Source organism: Entelurus aequoreus, linkage group LG02, assembly GCF_033978785.1.
Source record: "Entelurus aequoreus isolate RoL-2023_Sb linkage group LG02, RoL_Eaeq_v1.1, whole genome shotgun sequence".
Classification (NCBI taxonomy): domain Eukaryota; kingdom Metazoa; phylum Chordata; class Actinopteri; order Syngnathiformes; family Syngnathidae; genus Entelurus; species Entelurus aequoreus.
The window spans coordinates 11543630-11566115 of record NC_084732.1 but is presented as its reverse complement, the minus strand read 5'-3'; the positions used below and the strand labels follow the sequence as shown (position 1 = coordinate 11566115).

The 22486-nt window shown below is 36.6% G+C and overlaps 2 protein-coding genes across 2 annotated transcripts in view; both read left to right on the top strand.

Moving 5' to 3' along the window:
* Window positions 1-17807, top strand: part of LOC133662301 (solute carrier organic anion transporter family member 3A1-like) — a 56269-nt gene extending 38462 nt beyond the window's left edge. Inside the window, exons 3-6 of the mRNA XM_062066191.1 lie at window positions 11163-11261; window positions 16971-17225; window positions 17282-17446; window positions 17522-17807. Of these exons, the coding sequence (XP_061922175.1) occupies window positions 11163-11261; window positions 16971-17225; window positions 17282-17446; window positions 17522-17724 (722 nt within the window). The 3' untranslated portion in view covers window positions 17725-17807. The remainder of the gene's footprint in view (window positions 1-11162; window positions 11262-16970; window positions 17226-17281; window positions 17447-17521) is intronic.
* Window positions 17808-21028: 3221 nt separating this feature from the next.
* LOC133665389 (solute carrier organic anion transporter family member 3A1-like) lies at window positions 21029-21810 on the top strand. The gene has a single exon (XM_062070681.1). It carries the CDS (start codon window positions 21232-21234, stop codon window positions 21808-21810), a length of 579 nt encoding a protein of 192 aa, XP_061926665.1. The 5' UTR covers window positions 21029-21231.
* Window positions 21811-22486: the final 676 nt, after the last annotated feature.

Genomic DNA, 22486 nt, shown 5'->3' with positions numbered 1-22486 from the left:
CAACAACATTCAGAATAGCAATCATTGGCGCAATTGAGAGGACACACAAACATGACACAAAACAATCCAAAAGTAGTTCATCAAAATAATACACTGTAATACAATTCCAGCAACATTCAGACTAGCAATCAACAGAGCAATTGAGAGGACACACAAACATGACACAAAACAATCCGATAGTCCAACAAAATAATACACAATAATACAATAGCAATACAATGCCAACGACATTCAGAATAGCAATCAACAGAGCAATTGAGAGGACACACAAACATGACACAAAACAATCCAATAGTCCAACAAAATAATACACAATAATACAATAATAATACAATGCCAGCAACATTCAGAATAGCAATCATCGGAGCAATTGAGAGGACACACAAACATGACACAAAACAATCCGATAGTACTCCAACAAAATAATACACGATAATACAATAACAATACAATTCCAGCAACATTCAGAATAGCAATCAACAGAGCAATTGAGAGGACACACAAACATGACACAAAACAATCCAAAAGTAGTCCAACAAAATAATACACAGTAATACAATTCCAGCAACATCCAGACTAGCAATCAACAGAACAATTGAGAGGACACACAAACATGACACAAAACAATCCAATAGTAATCCAACAAAAATGAATAACACTTTGTAGGGCTCAACAAAAGACATTCAGCTTCCTGGCAAAGACTACTTCCTGACTACGGCAACACACTTAGGACAAACTGAAATGAACGTAAACGATACTCAGAAGTATTAGAATATATATATATATATATATATATATATATATATATATATATATATATATATATATATATATATATATATATATATATATATATATATATATATATATATATATATACCGTATATTACCAAATAGTAGCCCGGGCGTTTATTTTACAAAATGGGGTCGGACCCCGGGCGGCTATTAGGACATGGGCGGTTATTTGCACAAGGCCTTTATTTATTTTTGCACCAGCCTGCACCAGGCCATTATTTTGTTACAATGGTTACTGTCCAGTATTTTTTTTTCGTACAAACAATTTTAAATGTAAAAGCTATTGTAAACATACAAACAAAAAAACAAGACTATCAAAAGACAAGAGATCAACAAGGCCTCAACATGGCAGTACTGCAAGAATTGTCAAATAGAATACCAATACTAAAAATAAATACACTTTTTAAATAAAGCAGCCTACCGGGAAAAATAAAATTATGATACCAAGTACTCAAGTATTAAAAAATACACCATCAAAACAGAACAATAATACTGTCACTTAAATAAAATAAAGGCTACAGTACTCCAAGTTTTAAATAAAGCAGCATACAGGAAAAATACAATTATGGTACCAAGTACTCTATAAAACCATCAAAACAATAATACTGCAGCAAACGCAACCCCAAATGCAACTCAACCCCACTCATCATCCTCCTCCTCCTCCTCTCCCTCACCCCCCTCATCATCATCCTCCTTTTCAATTACAAGTTCATTGAGGAACTGCTGTTCCTCATCACTCTCCTCTTCCTGAAGCACAGCAGCAGCCTGCTGTCTAGCCCTCAACAGCATCTCTCTGCCTGCCTGACATGGCTGTCCCTTCTTGAAGCAGTAAATGAGCTGGTCCTCACTCCCATCAGCTGCCACCGTCAGCCCACACACCTTGTAGCAGACCACAAAGCAACATCCAGCTATGGCTACTGTTTGCAACACACACACACACACACACACACACACACACACACACACACACACACACACACACACACACACACACACACACACGATTAAGCCAGCCACTTGTTGCACCAAACACCACCCCGGTGTCTCTCGTGTCACTCGCGGTGGCATACAACTCCTTTGCCTTAATGCTGATCATTTTGCGGGACACACGGTGGTTCAGTCCACGAACGTGATGTATCCACTGACACACGTGATGTATCCACTGACACAAATTAGCATCAAGCTCGTCGCTCACTTTCTTCTTACATCCACCAGATAAGCGAGCCAGTTTTCCATCGACTGAGATAGTAGTTCTCCCTTTTTTTGTTTCCATTCTCGTACACGTTTTGGGTCAACGTTAAACTGCCTGGCCGCTGCCAAACCAGAATTCTGCTCCGCATACTTCACAATCGCTAGCTTGAACTTTAAGTCAAACTTTCTCTTCTTCCCCCTTAAAGTATTCCCGTCCATCAGTTGTGGTGTAGCGGTATCCTGTTCATTCAACTCACTGCTACTGTTGCTTGCCATGTTGAAACTTTTCCTCGTGGGTTTGTTGTGTGTTACGCTATATGCGGTGACCCATTGCAATATGTTGATTACCCAGAATCCCCACGTGACGTCTGCCGTTACCGTAATGACCAGAATTATTGCACCTTTGCTTTTCCTTTTAGCTTATAAATTGGGTTGAATGAAAATGAAATCAATATGATTTCAATCTAAATTATGCAAATAACAGCCCATGGGCGGCTATTTGGACATAGGCGTTTATTAGGAAGAGGCTGTTAATTCACAAAATGGGCTCAGACCCCGGGCGACTATTAGGACAAGGGCGTCTATTTGCACAAGGGCGTCTATTTGGTAATATACGGTATATATATATATATATATGTGGGCTTGTATTAAGCCTCAGGGAGTTGAACGCCCCTGCCTTACATAGTTCCGGGTCACCCTTGGGCAAGGTGTAGCACCCGAATGCCCCCCCCATCAGGGTTACGATACCCCCCATGAACTACCCTAAAAGAGGATGCGTTACCCGGCCCGGAGGAAGCCCGGGGCCCTCCTCCGGAGCTAGGCCCGGAGGTAGGGCTCGTCAGCGAGCGCCTGGTGGCCGGGCTTGCCACGGAGCCCGGCCGGGCACAGCCCGAAGAAGCTACGTGGACACACCATCTTCTCTGCCACGTGGGCCCACCACCCGCGGTCGGAACCAGTGGGGTCGGGTGCGCTGCCAAGTGGATGGCGGTGAAAGTGGAGGCTCCGGACGGACCAATTCGGGGCAGCAGAGGCTGACTTTCGGGACGTGGAACGTCTCTACGCTGGTGGGGAAGGAGCCTGAGCTGGTGCGAGAGGTGGAGCGCTACCGGTTGGATCTGGTGGGGCTTACCTCTACGCATAGCAAGGGCTCTGAAACCACACTCCTGGACAAGGGATGGACCTTGTTCACTTCTGGAGTTGCTCAGGGTGTGAGGGCACAGGCGGGTGTGGGGATACTCACGAGTCCCCGGCTGAGTGCCTGTACGTTGGAGTTCACCCCAGTGGACAAGAGGGTCGCCTCCCTTCGCCTTAGGGTTGGAGGGGGGAAAACTCTGACTGTTGTTTGTGCATACGCACCAAACAGGAGTTCAGAGTATTCAGCCTTCTTGGATACCTTGCATGGGGTCCTGTATGGGGCGCCGGCAGGGGATTCCATAGTCTTGCTGGGGGACTTCAACGCGCACGTGGGCAATGACAGTGATACTTGGACTGACGTGATTGGGAGGAACGGTCTCCCTGATCTGAACCTGAGTGGTGGATTGTTATTGGACTTCTGTGCTAGTCACGGACTTGCGATAACAAACACCATGTTCAAGCATAAGGATGCTCATAGGTGTACCTGGTACCAGAGCACCCTAGGCCAAAGATCAATGATCGATTTTGTAATCGTATCAGCTGATCTGAGGCCGTATGTTTTGGACACTCGGGTGAAGAGAGGGGCTGAACTGTCAACTGATCACCATCTGGTGGTGAGTTGGGTTAGATGGCGGGGGAAACCTCTGGACAGACCTGGCAAACCCAAGCGTGTAGTGCGGGTGAACTGGGAACGTTTGGAGGAGTCCTCTGTCCGGAAGGACTTCAACTCCCACCTCCGGCGGGACTTCTCTGCCATCCCTGTGGAGGTTGGGGACATTGAACAGGAATGGGCAATGTTCAAAGCCTCTATTGCTAAAGCTGCAGATGCGAGCTGTGGCCAGAAGGTCTTAGGTGCCTCAAGGGGCGGTAACCCTCGAACACCCTGGTGGACAGTGGTGGTCAGGGAAGCCGTCCGACTGAAGAAGGAGTCCTACCGGGGTATGTTATCCCAGGGGACTCCGGAGGCAGTTGCAAGGTACCGACGGGCCCGAAGGGCAGCGGCCGTGGCTGTGGACGAGGCTAAGCAGAGGGTGTGGGAGCAGTTCGGGGAATCCATGGAGAAGGACTATCGGGCGGCACCAAAGCTGTTCTGGAAGACCATACGGCACCTCAGGAGGGGGAAGCAGGGAACCATCCAAGCTGTGTACGGCAAGGATGGGACTTTGCTGACTTCAAGTGAGGAAGTCGTGGGGCGTTGGAAAGAGCACTTTGAGGAACTCCTGAACCCAAATACATCAGACACACCCTCCCTGATAGGAGCAGGGCCTGAGGATGATGGGGGATCGACGTCGATCTCTCGGAGTGAAGTCACTGAGGTAGTTAGACAACTCCACAGTGGCAAAGCTCCGGGGGTTGACGAGATCCGTCCAGAAATGCTGAAGGCTCTGGGTGTTGATGGGCTGTCTTGGTTGATACGCCTTTTCAACATTGCGTGGAAGTCTGGGACAGTGCCGAGGGAGTGGCAGACTGGGGTGGTGGTTCCCCTTTTCAAAAAGGGGGACCAGAGGGTGTGTGCTAATTACAGGGGTATCACACTACTCAGCCTCCCTGGGAAAGTTTACGCCAAGGTACTGGAAAGGAGGGTCCGGCCGATAGTCGAACCTCAGATTCAAGAGGAGCAATGTGGATTCCGTCCTGGTCGTGGAACAACTGACCAACTCTTTACGCTTGCGGGAATCCTGGAGAGGGCCTGGGAGTATGCCTATCCAGTCTACATGTGTTTTGTGGATTTGGAGAAGGCGTATGACCGCGTCCCTCGGGAGATCTTGTGGGAGGTGCTGAGGGAGTACGGAGTGAGGGGAACCCTGTTGAGGGCCATCCAATCTCTGTACAACCAAAGCGAGAGTTGTGTCCGGGTGCTTGGATGTAAGTCGGATCCGTTTCCAGTGGGGGTTGGTCTCCGCCAGGGCTGCGCTCTGTCACCTATCCTGTTTGTGATTTTCATGGACAGGATTTCTAGGCGGAGTCGTGGCCATGGCGGAGAGGGTATACTTCTCGGGGGGCTAAAGGTTGCGTCACTGCTGTTTGCAGATGATGTGGTCCTGATGGCACCTTCGGTTCGTGACCTTCAGCTCTCACTGGATCGGTTCGCAGCCGAGTGTTCAGCGGCTGGAATGAGGATCAGCATCTCCAAATCTGAGGCCATGGTTCTCAGCAGGAAACCGATGGTTTGTACAGTCCGGGTAGGGGACAGGACTCTGTCCCAGGTGGAGGAGTTTAAGTATCTCGGGGTCTTGTTCACGAGTGAGGGAAAGATGGAGAAGGAAATCAGCCGGAGAATCGGAGCAGCTGGGGCAGTATTGCAGTCTCTCTGCCGCACTGTTGTGACGAAACGGGAGCTGAGCCAGAAGGCAAAGCTCTCGGTCTACCGAGCTATCTACATTCCTACTCTCACCTATGGTCATGAAGTGTGGGTCATGACCGAAAGAATAAGATCGCGGATACAAGCGGCCGAAATGAGTTTCCTCAGAAGGGTGGCTGGCATCTCCCTTAGAGATAGGGTGAGAAGTGCAGTCACCCGAGAGAGACTCGGAGTAGAGCCGCTGCTCCTTCGCTTGGAAAGGAGCCAGCTTAGGTGGTTCGGGCATCTCGTGCGGATGCCTCACGAGCGTCTCCCTAGGGAGGTCCTCGTTGCACGTCCCACTGGGAGGAGGCCCCGCGGCAGGCCAAGGACCAGATGGGGGGGATTACATCTCCTCTCTGGCCTGGGAACGCTTCGGGATTCCCCAGGAGGAAGTCGCAAATGTTGCTCTGGAGAGGGAAGTCTGGGGGTCTTTGCTGGAGCTGCTGTCCCCGCGACCCGATTCCGGATAAGCGGTTGAAGATGGATGGATGGATGGATATATATATATATATATATATATATATATATATATATATATATATATATATATATATATATATATATATATATATATATATATATATATATATATATATATATATATATATATATATATATATTTATTTTTTATTTTTTATTAGAAAATATAACAACAGCAAAACAAAGTTATTATTATTTTCTTACTGTTGAATAAAAAGATAATAATAAAATAACATTGATGACCTAAAATGTTATCGCTGCTAAAGTCAAGTAAATGTGTGTTTACTAGCTTCCCAGTGCACAGTACTACAAAGTACTACATGAAATACTACGTTTGAAGAGTAGCATCCACATGGCAGTACTACAAAGTACTACATGAAATACTAGAGTGGCATCCACATGGCAGTACTACAAAGTACTACATTAAATACTAGAGTAGCATCCACATGGCGGTACTACAAAGTACTACATGAAATACTAGAGTAGCATCCACATGGCAGTACTACAAAGTACTACATGAAATACTAGAGTAGCATCCACATGGCATTACTACAAAGTACTACATGAAATACTAGAGTGGCATCCACATGGCAGTACTACAAAGTACTACATGAAGTACTAGAGTAGCATCCACATGGCAGTACTACAAAGTACTACATGAAATACTAGAGTAGCATCCACATGGCAGTACTACAAAGTACTACATGAAATACTAGAGTAGCATCCACATGGCGGTACTACAAAGTACTACATGAAATACTAGAGTAGCATCCACATGGCGGTACTACAAAGTACTACATGAAATACTAGAGTAGCATCCACATGGCAGTACTACAAAGTACTACATGAAATACTAGAGTGGCATCCACATGGCAGTACTACAAAGTACTACATGAAATACTAGAGTAGCATCCACATGGCAGTACTACAAAGTACTACATGAAATACTAGAGTGGCATCCACATGGCAGTACTACAAAGTACTACATGAAATACTAGAGTGGCATCCACATGGCAGTACTACAAAGTACTACATGAAATACTAGAGTGGCATCCACATGGCAGTACTACAAAGTACTACATGAAATACTAGAGTGGCATCCACATGGCAGTACTACAAAGTACTACATGAAATACTAGAGTGGCATCCACATGGCAGTACTACAAAGTACTACATGAAATACTAGAGTGGCATCCACATGGCAGTACTACAAAGTACTACATTAAATACTAGAGTAGCATCCACATGGCGGTACTACAAAGTACTACATGAAATACTAGAGTAGCATCCACATGGCAGTACTACAAAGTACTACATGAAATACTAGAGTAGCATCCACATGGCAGTACTACAAAGTACTACATGAAATACTAGAGTGGCATCCACATGGCAGTACTACAAAGTACTACATGAAGTACTAGAGTAGCATCCACATGGCAGTACTACAAAGTACTACATGAAATACTAGAGTAGCATCCACATGGCAGTACTACAAAGTACTACATGAAATACTAGAGTAGCATCCACATGGCGGTACTACAAAGTACTACATGAAATACTAGAGTAGCATCCACATGGCGGTACTACAAAGTACTACATGAAATACTAGAGTAGCATCCACATGGCAGTACTACAAAGTACTACATGAAATACTAGAGTGGCATCCACATGGCAGTACTACAAAGTACTACATGAAATACTAGAGTAGCATCCACATGGCAGTACTACAAAGTACTACATGAAATACTAGAGTGGCATCCACATGGCAGTACTACAAAGTACTACATGAAATACTAGAGTGGCATCCACATGGCAGTACTACAAAGTACTACATGAAATACTAGAGTGGCATCCACATGGCAGTACTACAAAGTACTACATGAAATACTAGAGTGGCATCCACATGGCAGTACTACAAAGTACTACATGAAATACTAGAGTGGCATCCACATGGCAGTACTACAAAGTACTACATGAAATACTAGAGTGGCATCCACATGGCAGTACTACAAAGTACTACATGAAATACTAGAGTAGCATCCACATGGCGGTACTACAAAGTACTACATGAAATACTAGAGTGGCATCCACATGGCAGTACTACAAAGTACTACATGAAATACTAGAGTGGCATCCACATGGCAGTACTACAAAGTACTACATGAAGTACTAGAGTGGCATCCACATGGCAGTACTACAAAGTACTACATGAAGTACTAGAGTGTCAGTCAGTACACAAAGGGTGTGAGTGTGATGTTTGTGGTTCTTCTTGTCCACTTAGCGGCCGCCATGTTGCACCACTTCCTGTTTGATTATTTATCAGCTGCAGGAAATATGTGGCGTGGGATCAATAAGTGAGAGGAGCATCGGACATCTGCAGTGTTACTGTACATGACAACACTGTACACGGACATCTGCAGTGTTACTGTACATGACAACACTGTACACACATCTGCAGTGTTACTGTACATGACAACACTGTACACACATCTGCAGTGTTACTGTACATGACAACACTGTACACACATCTGCAGTGTTACTGTACATGACAACACTGTACACACATCTGCAGTGTTACTGTACATGACAACACTGTACACACATCTGCAGTGTTACTGTACATGACAACACTGTACACACATCTGCAGTGTTACTGTACATGACAACACTGTACACGGACATCTGCAGTGTTACTGTACATGACAACACTGTACACACGTCTGCAGTGTTACTGTACATGACAACACTGTACACACGTCTGCAGTGTTACTGTACATGACAACACTGTACACACATCTGCAGTGTTACTGTACATGACAACACTGTACACACGTCTGCAGTGTTACTGTACATGACAACACTGTACACGGACATCTGCAGTGTTACTGTACATGACAACACTGTACACATGTCTGCAGTGTTACCGTACATGACAACACTGTACACGGACATCTGCAGTGTTACTGTACGTGACAACACTGTACACATGTCTGCAGTGTTACTGTACATGACAACACTGTACACGGACATCTGCAGTGTTACTGTACATGACAACACTGTACACACGTCTGCAGTGTTACTGTACATGACAACACTGTACACACATCTGCAGTGTTACTGTACATGACAACACTGTACACACATCTGCAGTGTTACTGTACATGACAACACTGTACACACGTCTGCAGTGTTACTGTACATGACAACACTGTACACACATCTGCAGTGTTACTGTACATGACAACACTGTACACACATCTGCAGTGTTACTGTACATGACAACACTGTACACACGTCTGCAGTGTTACTGTACATGACAACACTGTACACACATCTGCAGTGTTACTGTACATGACAACACTGTACACACATCTGCAGTGTTACTGTACATGACAACACTGTACACACGTGTGCAGTGTTACTGTACATGACAACACTGTACACGGACATCTGCAGTGTTACTGTACATGACAACACTGTACACACGTCTGCAGTGTTACTGTACATGACAACACTGTACACACATCTGCAGTGTTACTGTACATGACAACACGCTTTTATGGAGGTAAAAGTGTAATAAATGCTGTAAAAATAAGTTACAATGTGAGGATGATGTCATGTGTTCATTGTGATGAACGACTGATGGGAAATCAGAAGATCAAAATATTAATTTCTATTTTCATTTTTAGAAAGTGATTTAACTGCATCTTAATATTTTGGCTGCATTCTTAAATATGTCACTTACAAAATATGCATGGACTATTTTTTTCTGGCAAAATGGAGTGCTGGGCCGCTTTAAATGATGTGCTTGGCCACCTGTAAGGGTATGCTGGGCCACATTAAATAACATGCTGGGCCACTTGAAAGGGTGTGCTGGTCCACTTTAAATTATGTGCTGGAATACATTAAATGGTGTGGTGGGCCACTTTAAATGATGTGCTGGGCCACATGAAAGGGTGTGCTGGGCCACTTTAAATGATGTGCTGGGCCAGAATTAAATTATGTGCTGGAATTCATTAAATGGTGTGGTGGGTCACATTAAATGATGTGCTGGGCCAGTTTAAATGATGTGTTGGGCTACGTTAAATGATGTGCTGGGCCACTTTAAATGATGTGCTGGAATACATTAAATGGTGTGGTGGGCCACTTTAAATGATGTGCTGGGCCACATAAATGATGTGCTGGGCCACTTTAAATGATGTGCTGGGCCACTTTAAATGATGTGCTGGGATACATTAAATGGTGTGGTGGGCCAAATTAAATTATGTGCTGGGCCACATAAATGATGTGCTGGGCCAAATTAAATGATGTGCTGGGCCATTTAAAATGATGTTCTGGGCTATGTTAAATGGTGTGCTGGGCCTCATTAAATTATGTGCTGGAATACATTAAATGGTGTGGTGGGCCACTTTAAATGATGTGCTGGGCCAATTTAAATGATGTGCTGGGCTATGTTAAATGGTGTGCTGGGCCACTTTAAATTATGTGCTGGAATACATTAAATGGTGTGGTGGGCCACATTAAATGATGTGCTGGGCCACATGAAAGGGTGTGCTAGGCCACTTTAAATGATGTGCTGGGCCATGTGCCGGGCCACATTAAATGATGTGCCGGGCCACATTAAATGATGTGCTAGGCCACATTAAAGGGTGTGCTGGGCCAATTTAAATGATGTACTGGGCAACATTAAAGGGTGTGCTGGGTCACATTAAATGATGTGGTGGGCAACATTAAATGAGGTGGTGGGCCACTTTAAATGATGTGCTGGGCCACATTAAATGCTGTGCTGGGCAACATTAAATGGTGTGGTGGGCAACATTAAATGATGTGGTGGACCATTTTAAATAACGTGCTGGGCCACATGAAATGATGTGCTGGGCCACATGAAATGATGTGCTGGGCCACATTGAATGATGTGCAGGGTCATTTTAAATGATGTGCTGGGCCACATGAAAGGGTGTGCTGGGTCACTTTAAATGATGTGGTGGGCAACTTTAAATGATGTGCTGGGCCACATGAAAGGGTGTGCTGGGTCAATTTAAATGATGTGCTGGGCCAGGTTAAATGATGTGCTGGGCCACATGAAAGGGTGTGCTGGGTCACTTTAAATGATGTGGTGGGCCACTTTAAATGATGCAGGTCACTAGTTGTTTGAGTGGCGCCCTCTGCTGTCAGACAAGTGTAGTGTTTCAAGTGGCCTCCTCTCTCTCTCTTGCAGGGATTTTATTTTCCACGTTAGTGTTCGGACCGGCCTGTGGCTTCATCTTAGGCTCCGTGTGTACCAAAGTCTACGTGGACGCCTTCTTCATCGACACCAGTGAGTTCACTCTCCTCCTCTTCCTCACTTCTCATCATCCTTGAAGGAAGACATGCCAGTTTGAGCAAAGTCATTATAAATATCATTCATTATTATTATTATTATTATTATTATTAATATCATATCCATCATTAATTTCATTCATTATTAATATAATTAATTATTATTATTATTATTATTATTATTAATATCATATCTATCATTCATTTAATTCATTATTAATATCATTAATTAATATTATTATTATTATTATTAATATCATATATACATCATTTATTTCATTCATTATTAATATAATTAATTAATATTATTATTATTATTATTAATATCATATCTATCATTTATTAACCTCTTAAGGCCCAAGCTGTTTGTTTACATGCTTTTTTTATTTCTCTTTGCTATTTGGGCTTATTGGACTCTAATTAGAATAAAAACTAAGAATCATATTTTGATATGATGTACTTAGTCCATAAGTACACAAACGTGTACTTCCTGTTTAGTGACATGCTAATTCTTATTTTTACACTTTTTTTTCCTAAGTTCCATTGTATGTTATACTCTTCTGACACCACCAGATGGCAGTATAAGTGTCCACATAAGTGGCCATAAGACCCCAATTCAGTAGTGTACACCATTTTGGAAATAGGAGCTAAAAGGTGCTGTCCACGCATGTGGCCACTAAGGCCTTTAGAGTTAATATAATGATAATAGATTAAATGTCAATAGTATTTTATTTTCTTACATTTTGTCATTTAAGTCTTGTTCACTTACTATGCAAAATTATTGTTGAAAAATATTAGTATATTTATTTATTTATTTATTCGATTATTTATTTATTCATTTGTTTTTATTAATTTTAGATACAATTTTTTATTTTTTATTTTAATTAAATAAAATGAATACTAAAAACACAATAGTTTAAAAAATATTGTTTGGGAAAAAATGACACTATAAAGTATGTGTTTTAAGTAATAACAAATATGAATAGTTAAGGATAGAAAGTAAATTGTTAATAATAATAATAATAATAATAATATTAAAGGTAAAAGACCTTTAACCCTAACCCTAACCCTAACTCTAACTGTAACTCTAACCCTAACCCTAATTCTAACCCTAACCCTAACCCTAACCCTAACCATAACCATAACCTTAGCCCTAACCCTAACCCCAACCCTAACCCTAACCCTAACCAACTCTTTTTCTTTATGCCTAACCTTAACCCTAACCCTTACCCCTAAACCCTAACCATAACCCTAACCCTAACCCTAACCCTAACCCACTAAGGCCTTTAGAGGTTAATATAATGATAATAGATTAGATTTCAATAGTATTTTATTTTCTTACATTTTGTCATTTAAGTCTTGTTCACTTCCTATGCAAAATTATTGTTGAAAAATATTAGTATATTTATTTATTTATTCGATTATTTATTTATTCATTTGTGTTTATTAATTTTAAATACAATTTTTTATTTTTTTATTTGAATTAAATAAAATGAATACTAAAAACACAATAGTTTAAAAAATATTGTTTGGGAAAAAATGACACTTTAAAGCATGTGTTTTAAGTAATAAAAAATATGAATAGTTAAGGATAGAAAGTAAATTGTTAATAATAATAATAATAATAATATTAAAGGTAAAAGACCTTTAACCCTAACCCTAACCCTAACTAACTGTAACTCTAACCCTAACCCTAATTCTAGCCCTAACCCTAACCCTAACCCTAACCCTAACCATAACCTTAGCCCTAACCCTAACCCCAACCCTAACCCTGACCCTAACCAACTCTTTTTCTTTATGCCTAACCTTAACCCTAACCCTAACCCTAATCCTTACCCCTAACCCCTAACCCTAACCCTAACCCACCAAGGCCTTTAGAGGTTAATATAATGATAAAAGATTAGATTTCAATAGTATTTTATTTTCTTATATTTTGTCATTTAAGTCTTGTTCACTTCCTATGCTAAATTATTGTTGAAAAATAATAGTATATTTATTTATTTATTTGTATTTATTTATTTATTTTTAATACAAACTTTTTTTTTTTTTTTTTTTTTTTTATTAAATAAAATGAACACATACAAACACAATAGTTTAAAAAATATTGGTTGGGAAAAATGACACCATAAAGCATGTGCTTAAAGTAATAAAAAATATGAATAGTTAAGGATAGAAAGTAAATTGTTAATAATAATAATAATAATATGTAAACCCTAGGTAAAATACCTTTAACCCTAACCCCAACCCCAACCCTAACCCTAACCCTAGCCCTAACCAACACTTTTTCTTTATGCCTAACCCTAACCCTAACCCTAAATCCTTACCATAAACCTAACCATAGCCCTAACCCTAACCCCAACCCTAACCCTAGCCCTAACCCTAACCCTAGCCCTAACCCTAACCCCAACCCCAACCCTAACCCTAGCCCTAACCCTAGCCCTAACCCTAACCCTAGCCCTAACCCTAACCAACTATTTTCTTTATGCCTAACCCTAACCCCAAACCTAACCCTAACCCTAACCCACTAAGGCCTTTAGAGTGAATATAATGATAATAGATTAGATTTTAATAGTATTTTATTTTCTTACATTTTGTCATTTAAGTCTTGTTCACTTCCTGTGCAAAATTATTGTTGAAAAATAATAGTATATTTATTTATTTATTTATTTGTATTTATTTATTTTGAATACAAACTTTTTTTATTTTATTTTTAATAAATAAAATTAATACATAAAAACACAATAGTTTAAAAAATATTGGTTGGGAAAAAATGACACTATAAAGCATGTGCTTAAAGTAATAAAAAATATGAATAGTTAAGGATAAAAAGTAAATGGTTAAGAATAATAATAATAATATTAAAGGTAAAAGACCTTTGAACCCTAAACCCAAATCTAACCCTAACCCCAACCCCAACCCCAACCCTAGCCCTAGCCCTTACCCTAACCCTGACCCTAGCCCTAACCCTAACCCTAAACCTAACCCTAACCAACTATTTTCCTTTATGCCTAACCCTAACCCTAACCCTAACCCTAACCCACTAAGGCCTTTAGAGTGAATATAATGATAATAGATTAGATTTCAATAGTATTTTATTTTCTTACATTTTGTCATTTAAGTCTTGTTCACTTCCTATGCTAAATTATTGTTGAAAAATAATAGTATATTTATTTATTTATTTATTTATTTATTTATTTATTTATTTATTTATTTATTTTATTTTTTATTTATTTTTATTTATTTTATTTTTATTTATTTATTTATTTTTTTCCCAACCAAAAAATATTGGTTGGGAAAAAATGACACTATAAAGCATGTGCTTTAAGTAATAAAAAATATGAATAGTTAAGGATAGAAAGTAAATTGTTAATAATAATAATAATAATATTAAAGGTAAAAGACCTTTAACCCTAACCCTAACTCTAACCCTAACTCTAACCCTAACCCTAACCCCAACCCTAAACGTGACCCTAACCCTAACCCTAACCCCCCAACACCTAACCCTAACCCTAACCCTAACCAACCCTTTTTCTTAATACCTAACCATAACCCTAACCCCAACCTTAAACCTAACCCTAACCCTAACCCCAAACCTAAACCCAACCCTAGCCCTAACCAACTCTTTTTCTTTATGCCTAACCCTAACCCCAACCCTAACCCTAACCCTAACCCCAACTCCAACCCTAAACCTAACCCTAAGCCTAACACTAGTTTAAAAAGTAAATAAGAATCAAATAGGAATAAATATGTAAAAATTAAGTACAGTACTTGGGTGAAGTAGAATGTAGTACACACAATACAGTACTTTGATGAAGTAGAATGTAGTACACACAAGTACAGTACTTGGTAGTACACAAGTACAGTACTTTGATGAAGTCTAGTAATAATATAATTGCTGATCTGTGACATCGTAATACAATAGTTAATAACAATAACATTAATAAATATTAATATTAATAAATCATGTGACATCATAATGAAAATAGCAATCTAATAAATAATAATAATAATGATGAATAAAGTGACATTGTAATAAGAATAACAATATAATAAATAATAATAATAATAATAAAATAGTGATCATATTAAAAATAATAATGAATAAAGTGACATTGTAATAAAAGTAGCAATCAATAAATAACTAATAAAATTGTAATAGGACTAGCAATCTAATAAATTATAATAATGATGATAATAATTTAATTTTAAAAAGTGATATCGTAATAAAAATAGTGCTCTAAATACTAATAATATTATTAATAATAATGAATAATTATTGTAATAAGAGTAGCAATATAGTAAATAATAATGCTAATACAAATAGTGATAATAATAAGAATAAGAATGAATAAAGTGACATTGTAACAAGAGTAGCAATCTAGTAAATAATAATAATAATAATATTATTAATAATAATAATAATAGTAATGTTAATATTAATAATAATAATAATCACAATAATAATAATAAAGAAAAAGTGACATTGGAAAAAACTATAATAATAATAATAGTAATATTAATAGTAATAATAATAATAAAGTTAATAATAATAATAATAATGAATAAAGAAACATTGTATAACAATACTACTACTAATAATAATAATAATAATTAATAAAGTGACATTGAATAATGATGTGATAATAATATTATTAATAATTAATAATAATAAAAATAATGATAATAATAATAACGATGAATAAAGAGACATTGTAATAAGAGTAGCAATCTCATAAATAATAATAATAATGAACAAAGTGACATTGAATAATAATGATGTAATAATATTATTGTTAATAATAAAAATAATAATAATATAATAATAATAATAATAATAATAATAATAATAACAATGAATGAATGACCCCAAAAGGGACAAGCGGTAGTAAATGGATGGATGGATGAATAAAGAGACATTGCAATAAGAGTAGTAATCTCATAAATAATAATAATAATAATAATAATAATAATAATAATTAATAAAGTGACATTGAATAATAATGATGGTAATAATATTATTATTAATAATAATAATACATAAATACTAGTAATATTAATTGTAATAATAATAATAATGCTAATAATGAATAAAGAGACATTGTAATAGGAGTAGCAGTCTCATAAATAATAATAATAATAAATAAAGTGACATTGAATAATAATGATGGTAATAATATTATTATTAATAATAATAATAATAATAATGAATTGCATTTGTTACGCACTTTACATTTGTTAAAATCTCAAAGTGCTATAAAGTATTAAAAATAAAAATACAAAGTAAGAATATATAATAAAAAATTAAAATAGAAATGAATCATGACACACACTAGATAAAACAGAAACATAGATAAAGTAGAAATAAGAGCCTGAAATTAATTAATAATAATACATAAATTAATAATAATAATACATAAATACTAGTAATATTAATATTAATAATAATAATGATGATAATAATGAATAAAGCGACATTGTAATAAGAGTAGCAATCTCATAAATAATAATAATAATAATAAATAAAGTGACATTGAATAATAATGATGGTAATAATATTTTTATTAATGATAATAATAATAATACATAAATACTGGTAATATTAATATTAATAATAATAATAATGATGATAATAATGAATAAAGAGACATTGTAATATGTCATGAATAATAATAATAATAAAGTGACATGGTGGTATGTTGTGTTGAAGGTACGCTGGACATCACCCCAGAAGACCCTCGCTGGATCGGGGCGTGGTGGGGGGGCTTCCTCCTGTGCGGTGCCTTACTCTTCCTGTCGGCCCTCTTCATGTTCGGCTTCCCTCAGGCCCTGGACCAGCAGGTTCTGGACGGCGAGAGCGAGCAGGCCATGTTGCCCTCGCCCCTCAGCCTGGACTACCAGGCCTCCAGGGGCGTCCACGGCTTCGACATCAACAGCGGCCTGTCCGTGTGCCAGCACCTGAGAGGTGAGCGCCGCACACTCACATCTTTGGCCCTCAAACTGACACCTGTCATCCCGCAGTCATCCCCCGGGTCACCCGCCACCTGCTGTCCAACCCGGTGTTCAGCTGCATCACGCTGGCCGCCTGCATGGAGATCGCCGTGGTGGCCGGCTTCGCCGCCTTCCTGGGCAAATACCTGGAGCAGCAGTTCAACCTCACCACCTCCTCGGCCAATCAGCTGCTAGGTAGGCGGGGCTCCGGCCTCCTTCCCGCCTCCTTCGCAGGTACGGGTGGTCCACTATTTGTTTGTGTGCGTGCAGGAATGACGGCCATCCCGTGCGCGTGTCTGGGCATCTTCCTGGGCGGGCTGCTGGTCAAGAAGCTCAACCTGTCGGCCCTGGGAGCCGTGAGGATGGCCATGATGGTCAACCTGGTGTCCACCGCCTGCTACGTCTCCTTCCTCTTCCTGGGCTGCGACACCGGCCCGGTTGCCGGGGTGACCGTCGCCTACAGCAACGAGTGAGGACGGGGGGAGGGGCACTCCGTGACATTTTTAACATAACGTAGAATCACAGTTTCTCTAATCTTTTATACTTTTAAAGGTAAAAATAGTAAAAAAAAAAAAATTTTTTAAATTCATTTAAAATGCAAATATTGCTAAAAAGCCCAATACTGTTTACAGTGCATTTTTCTCTTTTTTTTTTTTTTTTAACTTTTAAAACAAAAACATTTTTTAATTAACTTCTGTTTTAAATTTGTCATCTAATTAATTCAATATTTTTTTCAATTCTGAAACCCCCAATACCACTATGTCACTTTATTCATTATCATTGTTAATAATAATAATATTATTATTTACAGTACAATAATAGAGGCCAATGCATTTTTCCAAATTAGGTTTGTGTTTAAAATGGGTCAACCAATTGATTAAAATAAATACAAATATAACTGATCCCAATACTGTTTAGTGAACCATATTCAATGATGATACATTTTTCTATTATTATTTTTTTACTTTTAAAGCAAATATAGTAAAAGAAAAAAAATAATTTTTTTATAAATAATAGATAGATAGATAGATAGATAGATAGATAGATAGATAGATAGATAGATAGATAGATAGATAGATAGATAGATAGATAGATAGATAGATAGATAGATAGATAGATAGATGGATAGATAGATAGTACTTTATTGATTCTTTCAGGAGAGTTCCCTCAATGAATGATAAATTAAAACAAATAATAGTTGTATTCTTCATCTAATTATTTAAAATAATTAAAAATATTTCTGATATTCCCAGTACTGTTTAATGTAAAATAATACAGACAAATAATTTTTTCTATTATTATTTTTTTAATTTTAAGGCAAAAATAGTAAAAATAAATTACATTTTTTTTATAAATAATGAATGATAAATTAAAACAAATAATAGTTGGATTCTTCATCTAATTATTTAAAATAATTAAAAAAATATTCCTGATATTCCCAGTACTGTTTAGTGTAAAATAATACAGACAAATAAATGTTTCTCTTTTGTTTAACTTTTAAGGCAAATAATAGTTAAAAAATAATAGTTTAAAAAATTCTGTATTTCTGTTTAAGATTAGATTCATTTTGAAAATCCCAATACTTTTCACAGTACCATAATAGAGGCCAATACACAATTGTTTCTCTTTTTCTTTTTTTACTTTTAAGTCAAAAATAGTCTAATTAAAAAAAATAATAATAATTGGGGTTCTATTTGCCATCTAAATGCAAAAAGTCTTGGTAATCCCAAAACTGTTTACAGTACAAGAATCGAGGCCAAAACATGTTTGATATTTTTTCATTTTACTTGCAAGGTAATTAATAGTATATTTAAATGGGATTTACATCTAAAATGTGTCATTTAATTCTTTAAAAAATAATAAAAACAATATTCCTAAAACTCCTGATACTGTTTACAGTACAACAATAATAAAAAAAACTTTTTTTTTTACTTGTACAGTAAAAATAGAGACTGCAATTTATTTTCTTTTTTTTTTTAGTTATGCTGTCCAATCAGTCAAAAATAAACAATTCCTGATAATTTGAATAATGTAACTGTATTTTTATGGTAAATGTACATACAATATATGTATTATTAGAAATAGAACATGCGGGCATCTGATTTTTTTATATACAGTTATGTCATCTATTTAATCCAAATGTAAAAAATTGCTGGTAATCATAATATTAAATAACAATAGAGGCCAGTGCATTTTTTCTCAATTATGAATTTCCTGATTATTGAAATAAATAAATAAAATATATATAGGTAAATTCATTTTTCGGTGATTTTTGTAAAGACTTATGAATTACAATTATAATTTTAACATGTATACATTTTTCGTGAATAATGCGATTTTAGTTGAATTATTATTGAAGCCAAATGTTGTTGTAACTTTTAAATTGCTTTCTGTTCAGTGTAACTTTAATAATTCATTTTAATTATCGCGGAGAGGCGCTTTAGAGTCCTCAAAAATCAATCATTTGATCAACTTTTTTTTTTTTTATTCTCAATGTACATAAAAACGAGGCACTTTCAACAAATCTCAACAATTTAACAAATAGAATACAAAAATAAAAACAATAAATAATAATAAAAAAATAGAATAAAGTACAAAAATTCAAACAGACAAAAAAGGCTTATCTAAATCACTTAAAATTTCCGCAATAACTAAATCAATTGAAGGGCTTTTGATTTTGATTTTAAATGACTAAGCCAATTAGAAAATGTAGGTTTTACTTTCATAAATCGACATTTATGTAGAAAAAATGTTCTGCGTTGGAGCATAATATTCGATCGACTCCTCGATTCAGAATCCCCAAACTACTTCCTGTTTACGCAGCGCTCCTCCAGCAGCCTGTCTCGTCAGAGGGGAAATGTCGCCCTCTGCTGGCGGCTGCTCAGTAGTGCATCCACTGTGTCGTCATGTTGTTCTTCAACAAATAAACAAACAATCCCCGAAGTAAAAAAAAAAAAAATACTAATAATAAATTAAATTTACAAAAATTAAAACAATAAAAAAAAATTTTTAAAGAATAAAAATTTCGAATAAAAAAACAAAAAAATTAAAATAAAACAAAAAATAAAATAAAAAAACAATACCCTAAATCAGGAATTATTTGTTAATAAGTAAAACTTGTGACTTGTTTGGGTTATGTAATGTTATGTTATGTTATGTCATGTCATGTCATGTCATGTCATGCTATGTTATGTTATGAAAAAAATAATAATACTAATAATAAATTAAATTTACAAACATTAAAACAATTAAAAAAAAATTTTAGAGAATAAAATTTTCAAATAAAAAAACAAAAAAATTAAAATAAAATAAAAAATAAAATAAAAAAACAATACCCTAAATCAGAAATTATTTGTTAATACGTAAAACTTGTGACTTGTTTGGGTTATGTTATGTTATGTTATGTTATGTTATGTCATGTTATGCTATGTCATGTCATGTCATGTTATGAAAAAAATAATAATACTAATAATAAATTAAATTTACAAAAATTAAAACAATAAAAAAAATTTTTTAAAGAATAAAAATTTCAAATAAAAAAACAAAAAAATTAAAATAAAATAAAAAATAAAATAAAAAAACAATACCCTAAATCAGGAATTATTTGTTAATAAGTAAAACTTGTGACTTGTTTAGGTTATGTTATGTTATGTTATTATGCTATGTTATGTTATGTTGTTATGTTATGTTATGTTATGTTATGTTATGTTATGTTATGTTATGTTATGTTATGTTATGTTATGTTATGTCATGTCATGTCATGTCATGTTATGTTATGTTATGAAAAAAAAAAATACTAATAATAAATTAAATTTACAAAAATTAAAACAATAAAAAAAAATTTTTAAAGAATAAAAATTTCAAATAAAAAAACAAAAAAATTTAAATAAAATTAAAAATAAAATTAAAAAACAATACCCTAAATCAGGAATTATTTGTTAATAAGTAAAACTTGTGACTTGTTTGGGTTATGTTATGTTATGTTATGTTATGTTATGTTATGTCATGTTATGTCATGTTATGTTATGTTATGTCATGTCATGTCATGTCATGTCATGTTATGTCATGTTATATTGACACGATGTCCACGCAGGACTCTGCGCTCGTGGCAGCGTCCGGAGTCTCCGTGCATCAGCAGCTGCAACTGCTACACGGCGTCCGTCAGTCCGGTGTGCGGCGCCAACGGCGTCACTTACCTCTCCGCCTGCTTCGCCGGATGCACCAAAGCGGTGAGTGGAAACGTCGGCGCGGGCCACCAGAGGGCGCCAAACAAAGACACCTTTTTTGTCTGCGCCAAACAAACACACCTTTTTTGTCTGCGTAGAACAAACACACCTTTTCTGTCTGCGCAGAACCTGACCGGATGCGCGTGCGTCTCCGCCACCGGCGACGAGGCGGTGGCTCTACCGGGGAAATGTCCGAGTCCCGGCTGCCAGCAGGCCTTCCTCACCTTCCTGTGCGTCATCTGCCTGTGCAGCATGATCGGCGCCATGGCGCAGACGCCCTCCGTCATCATCCTCATCAGGTCTGACGCCTGCAGCTCGCATAACCGCCGCTAGAGGGAGCTGTTTAGCGGGGCACATGTACAACATGAGTCACGTCTCATTGACGCAGGGAAATTAAATTAAATTAAATTAAATTAAATTAAATTAAATTAAATTAAATTAAACAAAATGGTGATGACATTAAAAGAGAAGAAAAAAAATTGATAAATGATTGAAAAGTCTAATTACAATTACATTAAAATATATATTTATGTGTTTAATGATGAAAGATAAGTATTTTATTTTCTTACATTTTATCATTTAAGTTTTGTTCACTTCCTGTGCGAAATTGCTGTTGAAAAACAATAGTATATTTATTTATTTTAAATACAAAAATAAAATAAAACGAATAAATAAAAACACAATAGTTTAAAAAAAATATTGGTTGGAAAAAAATGACACTATAAAGCGTGTGCACCATTATATTAATTAAATTAAAAATGTAATTAAATAGGAGTAAAAAAAATTGTGATGACATTAAAAGAGAAGAAAAAAAATAAATGGATAAATGACTGAAAAGTCTAATTACAATTACATTAAAATATATATTTATGTGTTTAAAGATGAAAGATAAGTATTTTATTTTCTTACATTTTGTCATTTAATATTTGTTCACTTCCTGTGCGAAATTGTTGTTGAAAAACAATAGTATATTTATTTATTTGTATTTATGTATTTTAAATACAAAAAA

What these genes read in the sequence shown, in the direction of transcription:
- LOC133665389 (XM_062070681.1), top strand. Translation starts at nt 21,232, where the DNA reads ATGTTATGTTATGTTATGTTATGTCATGTTATGTCATGTTATGTTATG.